This window comes from Sparus aurata, chromosome 24 (genome assembly GCF_900880675.1).
Source record: "Sparus aurata chromosome 24, fSpaAur1.1, whole genome shotgun sequence".
NCBI classification, from domain to species: domain Eukaryota; kingdom Metazoa; phylum Chordata; class Actinopteri; order Spariformes; family Sparidae; genus Sparus; species Sparus aurata.
This window is the reverse complement of record NC_044210.1, coordinates 10,448,402-10,461,242: the sequence shown is the minus strand read 5'-3', so window position 1 is coordinate 10,461,242 and position 12,841 is coordinate 10,448,402. Positions and strand designations below refer to the sequence as shown.

Below are 12,841 nucleotides of genomic sequence, written 5' to 3'. Positions count from 1 at the left end.
CTGATAAATCGAGAACCCCTGTCTAAAAGAAGCTAAAAGTAATTCAGTTTCCCCTGTCCTGTTGATTTTATCATTACAGCTTTTAGAATTGCTGCTTAACTGTCCCCAGTTGTTTGCTATAGTAACATTACTGCCTGTATGGAAATGTTTAAAATAAGTGAAAGCAGCCTCTCTAATCATAAAAACAGTGTATGTGTGATGCGAAATGGCCTTTGAAGGTGGTAGCTTTTTGTTGGCATATGGTGCAGTCCATTTCTACCGTCTCAAAATAGCAATAAGCCATCAATGCGCCTGACCAAACCTCATTTTGAGACCAACATGCTCAGGATTGATCAGGTGGGTGGAGGTACATTTGCCAATTACACAACGTGGCCTTTGAGTGTGAAAATGCGAACGTGTTGGTCTGAAACTAACACTGTCGCTTGCGCTGCACTGTGCCCCGCTTTGCACCAGGCATAAAATAGAGCCCCATGTTTTTTTAAGTAGCAAGAAGTCAGAAAAAAAAAATCGGGTATAGACAAAAATGTTGATACATTATGATATATTGTTAATTGTTTTTAAATCACATTGTAGCTCTCTCAAACTAAATGGAATCGAATCATGAGCTGCCTGGCTTTAAATGGCTGTCCATCGTTCTGCATCACACTATCGATCCTGCTGTTCTTATATACCAGACGTGTCAGTACTGTATGGCTCTATACCAGCATCATCACTGCGTCAAATTCCTCTGCATGAGTTATACTTGACTCAGATGCTAATTTTAAATGTAATGGTATTTTCAGAATTGTGTGACCAGCCCCCAGTGGTCTGTTCTGTTCTCCAGCTGTGAGTCCCATAGGCAGAGACGCTAGGATGAGCTGCAATGATGTATCATGGCTCTTTCAACGGTTGCCAGGACGACACTATGCTGTGCTGCACAGAGACTTTTTCTAATAGGAATGGAAACATGAAGGTGTGACAGAGAGGAAGGAATTTTTCTGAATAGTTCAAGGTATGTTAACACAAAACTATTTTACATCCCTGCACTTTGTCTGTTTAAAAGCACTTAAGTTTATAATCGAAACGAACCTCCGCAGAGTAACCAACCACAAATGTGCTTTTCTTGTAAATGACCGATCTGTAGTCCTGGAGCCTCGTCTTCTTCTAAGAAGCCATTGATGAGACTTGTTATAAATGAGCTCCACTGCGAGGCATGGACACACAGAGGAAATCGAAGCCTTTGCTACAACACAAATCCGTCCATGTCACTTTAGATTGAGAGTGGGGGGCTTGCTCATTACACTGCTCTCTCTCAGGATCTGAGGACTGATGAGAGCGAGCTGGACAGCCATATTCAAAGTCACACACCATTTGCCGAGCCTTTATTCATTTGATCCTTTATAGGTTTAGTCTGTGTTGGAAGCTGAAATTTCTACTGTGGTCAATTGAAGATTATGTACACATCTGCATTGTTATCCTTTGTGAGACACACTGAGGGCTACGGAACAGTAACGAAGCTGCTGGACTGGATTCAGGAGGGAGTTCCCACTTTGGAAGAATCTGTCTTGATATTTAGCTTCACCTGATTTCTCTCCCTCTACGAGAATTGATTGAGTGAGCAAGCAAGAGAATATAAATTAACACAAAACGTCAAACTCAGTTTAGGATGAACACTTCTTTTCTTCATCCACACACTCCCTCCGTCTCATTTATGTGCCTAATTTTGTCTTGTTGATGCCCTCTCTCTCTCTCTCTCCGCACTGCATCTGCGCTCCTCTTTTATTCCACTCTATCTCGCCTCATGCATATGTCTTTCACACACACAAGCTGTCCACTGTAGGCTCTCAGCTGAACCTGAGAATGTGAAAGAGACTGCAGGCGAAACAGAATAAGAGCTTATCTTGTTTGCACAGCAGCGGATATACAAGAATTGGTTGAACAGAGAATGGTTTCCATTCCAGAATCACACCATCAAACTCTGGCCGCAAATGACCCAGGGCGGTACCATCATCATCACTCAACATATCTGGCTTCCACTCAGGGGTATAGATCCTCGTTCACTCACTGCTTGTACACAGTGTGGAGGAAATGCATCAGAAGTGTAAAGCCACCTAATGGCATCCACATAATAATAATTCCTGATAATGTAAGAAAATACGCACTTATCTTGATTGCAATTGTAATAAAAATCAATGATGAAAGCAATAATGTCTTAACATTTCATGACTGATATTGTAATGATATATATATGCTCTATTAGTCCAACAATCAGCAGTCACGTTGCATTATGGGTAAGTCATTAGGGTTTGAAAGGAAAGCTGAAACTTACAAATGCCAAATATTTGTTTGTGGCATCCTCATTCAACATTTAGTAACACACAAAACAGCTTTTTATGTGTATGTTAAATAAGTAAGAGGACGGCATATCCACAGAGAAGACTGATGGTGATGTTTCCATTACACACAGATTTCAAAATGTCCCCGTATTCTTAAAGCTTTAATTTTTCATTTTAAATGTGAGGGGAAGAAAACCTCTAATCTCAGAGAGGATCGCCGAAGCACAACCAACTTTCATCTATTTATAGCATGACATTTTCAGTCTCATTTGCTATTTGCAAGTGAGAGCTTTTACCATGTACTGAGCTTATGGATTTCTTGATACACCAAGGACCCAGAGAGGCGGCTCTTTAGTATGGAAGGCAAAACACTGAGATTTATTCTGATTGGATTCACTGAATGAAAAGGCATAAAGAGCAGCTGCTGCTGAGTAAATATGGGCTGTGTTGGTTACAACTGTTTTTTTTCCTTCACTTTTTACAAGGTGATTTACGATGCACCTTTAAGATAAGGAGGTTTCATGTTTAAGCTCTAAGTTGAGCAATTTATTTGCAGCCCTGAATGTATTCATTGACAAATAGAAGAACTTGAGTAAGACCCAATGCCACTGCACTGCCGAGCTGTAATTTAGCCACACCCTCCATTTTGCTACAGTCACACATCAGGATAGGGTGTCCCGATTCTTGTTTGGATAGAGGGGTGGTGCCAAGTGTTAGGGCTACATGGCCCTATGTCTGGTCACGTCTGTTGACCTAAACAGGATCAACGATACCAGATGAGGGTCTTGAAGGTTTGTCCCATTTCATAGTGGGAGATTTCCACCACCACTCCTCATGACATTGTTCTGAGGGGCAAGGCGACACTCAGACATGAAAGGTAAATGGTATTGAGCCTAAGAAGCACTGACTGAGGCCTTAGTTGTGGCTGCTAACTGCAGTGATTTGTTTCAGTGCAAGATCTGATCTCACCATCTGCTTTATCATTTGCATTTGCTTTAGATGAAAGGAGATCAGCTCATCTTACAAATGCAATTTCTCACTACTTCATTGTCTAATCGCACTGTTAAGCATTACCACTTAAAACAGGCCATGTGGATATCTTTTACAAAATTGTGGAAGAAAATGAATGAAAAATGAACCTCAATCCAAAGTCTTGGCACCTCTCCAGCCTTTACAGTAAGGCCACATAATGGAGCGACTCAGTCAAGGGCTAATTGAACGGAAAGCTATTCTTTCCATTTTTCTCTCTGAACAAATGATCCCTAAATGACAGTCGCTGGATAATTTTTGATTTTTTAATGACATCCTTTGCCCTAACCTGCTGTGTTAGAAAAAGTGATCTCCCCACAAATGTGGGGCCTCATATGAAGGTTATTTGACATGTTTAAACAACAGTTTTCTACTATTGAAAAAGCCACTGACTGGGGAAATAATAATTTTCTTTGAGTGTACTGAAAGAGAGAATTCAACATCACACACAACATCGGCGTGTTGTACAAAAATGATTATTGACAAGTAGAACCACTGTTAAGTTACAAAAGCATTACTGTGAAACATTATGTTTAGTAAGATTAACATGTTAAGGATTAAACATCTGCAAAGTGGTGGGTTACACATGTTTCTAAATCTGTTCGTCCTTGAAATAATTACTGGCTGCTTTGTTTGCTCAAGATGAATCAATTACTTTATCCTGCATGCATTTGGTTGGTTGTTTTCATGTGATTATAACTGTGAAATTCATCTGTCATCGTCTGTCTTAAAAACACCCCTGACACAGAACATCCATACAGCCTGCTCACACGGCCAGTCTGCATATATTACACACACTACATTATGCAGAATGACTGCTGAGGTATCCTCTTGTTCTCGCACACAGGCACAGGTTTGTTTTTGCCAATGGTTACAAATGGGAACAAAGACTAAAATGCATAAATATGTGGGATGGCGACAGCAAAGAGCAAAGCAAAATAGCTCTAATGCCTCACTGTCTGTCTTAAGAGGTGCTGAGAACAGAGAATATGCCTTTGGTTAATTATTATAAAAACAACAGTGCCGTGTAAAAGGTGAATAATAGCAGTACTGGACAATATGTGAAACTATATGACACATAAGTCATCAAGAGAATAGCTGACCTGTCCTGTGTTTGAGAGATTGAGTGCAGTAAAGAGCTCAGCATCTAAATGTCAAGCACAGGACTTTGGAGTAAACTTTTGCCACTTTAATGACGCTGGCTTCCCTATAGAGGTCATCGAGATATGAACACAGGAAGGCGAAAGGACCGGTGGCTCTGTGAGGGCACAAATCATAAAGCATTAAGAATGTGCCGGAAGATTGTGCTGACGAGCAGAATCTCCTTCACGGACTGTAAAGGACAGCGGGCGATGCGTTTATGCAGACCCTGGGTCACAGGATTAAAAAGCAGAAGATTGCCTCACAGAAACCCCAGTGGTCCACTGCGGGGAGCGCAATCAGCTCACTGCAATGACATTTCTCCTGGAATTCCAATACAGGAGACAATCGAGATTGTCTGAGAGCTGTGTGAGTTTGTGTGAGTTTGTGTGAGAGAGTGTATGTGTTTGTTGGATAGAGGAAGGGACAGAAGTACCTACATTGATTCATTCATTCATTTCTGCACTGTTTACATTGCGGTATAGCTCAAAATAAGATGGATAGTTCTGCCTTATTGTGGTCCATTCGTTTCCTTCTTCCTCATTGTTTTGCTTTCAAAGACAAACTATCACTGTCTGCATTGAAGCCGCTGCCTCTTCACTTTTGGATTAAACGAACGTCAACAATGTTAAATGGTTACAAATCTGAGAAGTTATGCTTGGGATAGTTCTGTCTTTGGCTGGTTCAAAGGCTGCATTACAACTGTTCTTTTTTCTTCACTTTTTACACGGCGATTTATGAAGCATCTTTAAGCTAAGGAGGTTTCATGTTTAATCTCCAAGTTCAGCTATTTATTTGTAGCCCTGGATGTATTCATTGACAAATGAATAATTGTGATAAATGATTTTTGTTACATGTTGAGTTTCATGATGCCGAAAAAATATTGAGTACAACAGAACTGTTGTAAATAGAAATCTCAGGTCTGTAACAAACTGTCAGATGTAATGTAGGGGGTAACTTCAAACAAAACTCTACACGTCATAATAATGTTATTTGTTGAAAACGTGTATATTGAAGTAAACATGTATGTAACGCTTCGATCTTAACCTCTCACTTAAGTTACACAGTGCGGAAACAAGTGATTGGGGGTCCGACTGGCTGAGACAGAGACATCATTCACCTTATAATAAGACACTGTACCATCAACGTGATTTTAAAGCTGTTATTTTAAGGTAAAAAGTTACCTAATGTTGCTTTAAGGTCATATCTTCCAGCTCTACAAGAAGTGTTTGATAGGCAATAACATACCAACATTTTAAAAATACATACATATAACTTCATTGTCCCTGTATTTACAAGATTATGAACTGTAGACATATAAAATCCTGACAGTCTGATAAACTGTTCAGCCATACTTGCTGATAATAAATAGGAGATTATAAGTGCAGTCTGCCTTGGTGAAACAGGTGTATGACCTTCCCTGGAGAAGCTCTGAGTCAGGTGAGAGGAAAACACTGAGGTAATTAGAGGCACAGCATACAGAATGGTAATGAGGCCTTTTCCCTCGCTGCTGGGTCGGCAGGCAGAAGCCCTCCAGCTCTTTTTATTCAAGTCTCCTGCGGGCCAGCGGGTGGAGGGAGGGCGTTCGGCCGTCATTGATTTCCCCTCTCCAATGCACCGGTTTTGAAGATCAATGCAACATGAAGGTATTTGTGTCCTCATTAAAGCTGTTTGCTCAGTGGATCGATGCAGACTGAACCCCCAGCTCGGTTTGGCTGACAATGCGCCAGCCCAGAGAGACATCAGACTTCTTATGGCCGAGTTTAAAGTACTTAAATCCTTTACCTCAGACCGCTCATAGCTCAGTATAAAAATACTCTAATATTAGTGAATGTTCCACATTCAAAGGTTCAAATGTACTAAGTGCTTAAGTAAAAGTGCAGTACTCAACCTGAACTTGTTATCACTATGGTTGATAACATGTTGTAAAGCCTTCAAAGAACAGTTTGTTTGGTTAATTAGTTCAACAAATATTCCCTGAAGGGTTCTTCATTACGTTATCTTGTGGTTACACAATATTGCTCACTAATGGGATCGCTCATTAATGGCTACTGGGTGCTGATTCTTAAAAATACCTCTACAGAACATCTGAAAAACCTCCCTTGAAGGTGCTTGTAACTATAAATTGTTCTGTTAAGTTTAAGAAAATGTTTTACGAACTGCCACAGCAAATTGTGGATAATTCAAAGGAACTTCTTCTGAGAAAAGTTTGAAAAAGTTTTCTGATGATCAGAAAATGTGCAAGAACATTTCCCCAAGCAGGGCTTTCCACACGGATATTTACCAGTTACCAGCCAGGGGGGAGAATGTAGTGAGACTTTTTAATACACACCGCACAATAGTCCAGTTGCTCATCTAATGAGGATGTACCCTGACTGTGCAATCAATGCCATTCTTAATGTGTTTTGTCACTAATTATTCTGTTAATATTTGTCAAACACTGACGACGACTCCGCTCTCTACTGGGCAGGAACAACCTCTCAGCTGAGCATGTGCACACATTCACATGAATGGTGAATTGCAACTTGGTTACAAAACTATTTTATTAGAATCAAAAATGAATATAATAAAGTAACTGGTTGGACTTAAATGAGTAGTCGGCTGTGACGGGAAGATGTTAATTGGTAATAACACAAAGGTAATTGACTCATTTACACATCTAGGGCTGCGACTAATGATTATTTTATGGACAAATAATCTTTCGATTATATTCTCCAATAATCAATCAATTGATTGTTCTATAAAAAGGTCAGAAAATTAATAAAAATGTTAATTAGGGTTTCCCAAAGCCCAAGATGACATCCTCAATTGTCTTGTATTGTCGACTACTGTCATTAAGGAGTAAAGCATCCAAAACTTTCACATTTCAAAATCTGGCTTCAGAGAATTTTTACTTCTAACGCAGATCAATTATCAAAATAGTTGCTGATTATTTTGATAGTTGACAATTACTGATCAAAAAATTGTTGCAGCTCTACAATTGGCAAACGTTATTGATCCTTTACATTCCCATAATTTCAGCCTTTTCAAAGATAATAATGTTCAGTTTTGATTTACACTGTCGGAGAAGTATTTCTTCAACTAGACTTTTATCAGTGACAATGTAGTCACTGCATTATATTTAGAAGAGTGTCCAATATTTTGGCCACCACTTTGACATACATGGGATTAGCAGAGTATTAGGAACACCTTTCAACATAATGAACACCACCACCAGCCAATACGAACTCAATAATAAAAATAAAGTAGAATTATTTCCTTTCTGACAGTATATAAAAAAAACTGAAATATTATAAGCGCTCCATATTAGTAGAATTCATGTTACTTAGCTGATACTGACTGAGCCTTTTCTATGGTGCTATCTTGAGCTAGTCAAAGTTCAGTAAAAACGATATACAAAAAGGCTATGGGTTGCATATAGGCAGTCTCGAGGGGCACAGGCTGATGCCCACTCGAAAATAAGCTGACATCTCTCCCTGTCTATTCCCTCAAGCATTTTTCTCTAACTTTATCTTCCAACCTTTGACCCCACACATCTATGTCTCCACGGATACTATCATTTGTAACTGCTCTGTAAACTGTCTCCGACCTAATCTGCGGCACCTCTCTCCCTCTGGGTTTTCTCATACCTGCCTGAGTATGAATTACACAAACGGACACACGCACACACACACAAGTCAAGGCCGCAACATCATCACTGATCCAGAGCTCCTATCACACATCAAACGTCCAAACAAATCGCCCTGACAGCATCTTGTCTCATTATCCATAGGAGAATCCATCTTTTTGTGAGCAGAGATAAGTTTGAAACTTTCTCCAGAAAAGAAACCTGACAGCACATTTCTCCTACAACACTGGTGGACATTTGACAGACACTCAGATGTACTATAGCTACTCTCCCTAGTGCTATCTCAGCCGGTGGGAACAGGCCTCAAGTGAGCTTTAGAGGAGTTTGCAGATACATTTTATTAAGCAATTATTTATCAATATTTCAGAAAAAAAAATAAAAATTCAAGTATGACAGTGAGTCGTAGCTTAAAGGTTACAGAAACCAACAAATGTAAAAAAGTTGAGTGACATGTTGCTTGTCATTTATGGATACTTGCTACTTGTGCAGTACAGGTGTACAGGATGCTGCTAGGTAGTAGCAGGTTCCAAATCCAATGCCAATAAATTACAATCACTGAAAACAGATCAAGCATTTTAGGAAGTATCGGAGGCATTTCCCATACCCTTATAGTATCAGAGCAACCCTACTGCAAACTGTTCTCAAGGCCTGACTTATTGATACAAAAAGTATAGTCTCTTGATTCAGCTAACTCTTTGTGCAATAATGATCAAATACATTAAATGTGTTTTAACAAAAGCTGCCACAGGATGCCGTTTAGCTCAGTTGGTAGAGCAGCCGTCCCATGTACAGAGGCTTTGTCCTCACTGCAGCGGACCCGGGTTCGACTCTCGTCCTGGGGCCCTTTGCTGTGTGTCACCCCCCCACCCAAAAAAAACCCAAAAGCTGCCACAATGTCAAGAAAAACTGCCGTGCCCAATAGGCTAAGCTTTTGTGCAGTCGATTGATTTTTATTAGGAATGCACCTATCTCAGCTGATCATCGGTTTGATTAACTAAACCTCCCACGCTGCAGTACTAACAAAACGCTGAGGAGAAAACACACCTGCTGGGGGCCTCCAACAAACAATAACCTCAAACAAACACGTGTGGGCGATCCCCACGTAGTTCTTATAAAACTACTAATCCTCATTTCCTCACCTAGCCCTTAAACGTTATGCAAGGAGGCTTAATCATCTGAATACATATGTCACTGTTAGAGGTCACTACATGAACTCTCCCCGAACCAGCACAGTTGATGCTACTGTTTTAAACGTTCACTGTATAGGCTCGCCTTGTAACTCATCAAAACAATACCAGCTGTCATGCAAAGTCATGATCTATATGCAGTATTCATAAGCAGCATATGCACGCCAGAAGATTAACTAAATGATGGAAAAACTATACAGAAACAGTCAGTCGCAGGCAATTTTCAGCTCTGGGAGCACCAACAGGATCTAAAAATGCTAAAGTTAGCATTTAAGAGAAGCAGAGAAACTGCATGCCTCACTATCTTTACATTAGTCTTTAGGGAAGTGAGCTACATCCTTCCCAGGTTGCCCTATCCAGCGCAGGCTAATGAACATCTTTCCCAGCCACCCAGCGCCTGCATCATTTCAAAACTGGACGTCACAGCGAAGGAAACCTTCGCAGCTGCTCTTCTCCCCTCAGGGTTCTAAATGGGTGCACTCAGTGATTTGCTGCTGCAAAATGCTCCAGATAGAGCCGACTCAGAACTAAAAATTACCCACTGTGTACCTGCAGCGTTAGACATTGTAAAAGTCACCTCTCACACATTTATCCCACACTGAAGTAGCTTGCATCAACACTGCAGGTGGGTCTGCCTTGTGCAGTACACAGGCAGCACAAATCAAAGTGTTTTCCAAGGTGGAAATAGAGACCAAGACATGATGATTGCTTTTGAAGAGGGACTGAAAGAGCTTCAGCAGCAGAGTGCATTTTTAAAGTGACACAACTGTAACGGCTTCATGTCATGTGCTGTATGCACCACCTGAGCCCACGCAGACAGACAGCCTGCAGCACTCACCATCTTTGCGGTGGTAGGTGATCTCCACCTTGCGCTCCTCGGAGCCCAGCAGCGCCTGGGCCACCTGGGCCACCGCGTGCCGGGTGGTGAACTGGCCGTGGAGGAAGTCACAAGTGCACGGCTTCTGCATGACGTCCGGCCTGGAGAAGCCCGTCATCTCACAGAAGCCATCATTACAGTAGATGATAGCACAGTTCTGCACACGGGCATTGGCTATGATGAATTTCTTATCTGTGGAGGGAGATTGGGGGAGTTAATTGGGGAAATTTGATCATGGGCAGAATATCACAGAAACAAGACCAGTTTACTGTACTATTCATTTATTACATGTGGATATAACAAATACATCCAAACTGGAAATACATCAACAGGAATATTGAAAAATAGAATATGTCAAATATAAATACAGGTAGGTGGATTTAATGGGTTTACATGGGATTATCCTCCATCACACTGTTCCAGTGAATACAAATAAATCTCCAAAAGAAGGCTGGATTGCTTATTGTGCTTTATATGATTGCCTTCAATTTGACATTTTAATAAAAGAAAATGTAAGGATATATTCAGCTGTAAAACCAGATTTATGGCACAAATTATTCTTTATTCAGTAGGCCTGCTCCAGCATGGTGTGCAGCTACACAGCATCGCAAATAATCCACGAGAACTAAACATGTCTGGAGGATTTAATAAGGGCAATGAAGGTACTTTGGGGATATGATCTGAACTTATGAAATCCCTTAATCCTTTTTATTTCTCATATGCAGCTTTTTTTAAACTACAATCTCTGCTGGAGCAGGAGCACCACAGGACTATACACAAAGCAGGTGCTTGGTAAGATAGCAGGATAATTAACTTCTAATGACTTTTCACAGACCACTGTTATATAGTTTATTGAAATATCTGGGGGAAGAAATTATAGAATTGAGTGTCCGTGCATTACAAGTCGTGTTCTAACAGATGGCCTATTAGATTTGCTAATTGTTCAGAGGATGCAGCAGGACAGACACAAAAGGGAAGGCAGCACAACACAACACAAACGCACCCACACAGCACTGGACACCAGGGACAGATAGATACTCACTTTGTCCCTCGAATTTCCGAATAATTACTCCCAAAAATGTGTTTTGTGGCGCAACATGACCCCTCCGGACAGGCATGGTTCCCCTCCAAAAATTATGATGACAAAAAATCTTTGGCCGTCCAAGTGAGAAGAGCAAGCCGGTCCCCCAAAACGCCTTCCGTCAAGTTCTAGCGGGTGATAACAACCGAAGCCAAAGGGGCTCCCCGTTTTCTTTGTCACCAGTCAGTCATCCTCGCACGAAAATCTCCCCCCCCTCTTGTTTCTGTTTTTTTTTTTTTTCTCCCCCGACCCCCCGTGTTTCCCTTATTTCAACTCCGACGCGTCCCCGGTTGAGCGCATCTCAGCAGACGCTTCCCTGCGCTCCTCGCCGATGTGAAGCTGGAAAGAAAGGAGTCGGTAAGCCGCAGTTTCACCAACATTTCACCGTCGCTCCTCGAAAGCGCTGTGCGCGTCTGTGGCGGCGCGTGAGAGTGGATGCTGTGCGTGCGGGTGTGCGCGTGGGGGTCTATTGTTGTGGAGGGGGAAGACGGATGGTTGTCCGAGGCCAATGGCTGAGAGGCTGGCGGAGCCGAGAGAGGCGCAGCACCGACACGGCGAAGGGAAGAACCCACATGGATGCGTAGACAAAGCGGCAGACGGAGATAGTAGAGGCAGGGCCCTGGAGTAACGGATTCCTGTAACGCGTTACCGCGCTCTGAGCTCACGACTCTGTTTTTGTATCATGAGCACGCTTACAGTAACAATTTATAGCTAATTTTATCTGACGTATTTAGTCAAATTATGAATATATCAGTCATGCCCGGTCTTATTTATGTCAGTGGGTAAAGTTAAGTTAAGAGTGTTAGCGATCTTAACTTTCTCTGTATAACTGTACTTTGATTTTATGATGCAGTCACGACCACACAAATAAAACATCACTTCTGACACAAATGAGTGATTAGTTTTGACTTCTCCTATCATCAAATCACCTACACTAGCTCAATTATTTATTTCACACAGCGGGTAAAACAAAGTTAGTTTACAGTTTTAGTTAAATTAAATTTATGAGCTAAAACTGGACATACTTTTTGATTTTATGATGCAGGACAGCAGGCTAAGACGATGACTAGTAAAACATTACCGTCAACAATTAATAATTACCTTGCATCTCCTTTTTTAAACGTACTGAGTCCAATTATGAAAATGTCAATCATTTCCAATCTTATTTGTGTCATGAAGCGGGAAAATGAAGTTAGTTTATTGAGTGTTAGCTAGCTTAACTTTCTCCAGCTGAAATTGAATTTATTGTGTAGATGTAGAACAGACGCAGAAGATAATCGCTAAGCAGTTTGGCAGCAGGCTTTTAACTTTTTCTCCAAGTGAAATCATTAAAATAAAACCGCTTCCTCTCCGTTTATTTCCGGTTATATCACACAGCGGTTAAACTAAGTTAGCTTATTGACTGTTAGCTAGCTTAATGTTAACCTCCTCTAGACTGTAAACTGAGCGTTAGAAACAACCTAATCACGAAATTACCAGATGAAACATCACTTTTAACAGTTAATCATTACCCTTTATTATCTATTTTTTTCAAAAACATTAAGTCAAATTATGCGTGTATTACATGTTTTCCTCCACTCACTT

The 12,841-nt window shown here is 41.0% G+C and overlaps 1 protein-coding gene across 5 annotated transcripts in view; it reads right to left on the bottom strand.

Moving 5' to 3' along the window:
* Window positions 1-12,092, bottom strand: part of LOC115576899 (potassium voltage-gated channel subfamily H member 7-like) — a 73,540-nt gene extending 61,448 nt beyond the window's left edge. For 2 of the 5 annotated variants that reach the window (XM_030409526.1, XM_030409525.1), the window contains exons 1-2: window positions 11,219-12,091; window positions 10,138-10,368 (exon numbers count right to left, since the gene is read on the bottom strand). In XM_030409526.1, the coding sequence (XP_030265386.1) occupies window positions 10,138-10,368; window positions 11,219-11,294 (307 nt within the window). In that variant the 5' untranslated portion in view covers window positions 11,295-12,091. Of the gene's footprint in view, window positions 1-10,137; window positions 10,369-11,218 lie in introns of all 5 variants that reach the window. The other 3 variants (XM_030409524.1, XM_030409527.1, XM_030409523.1) reach the window with 2 other exon arrangements.
* Window positions 12,093-12,841: the final 749 nt, after the last annotated feature.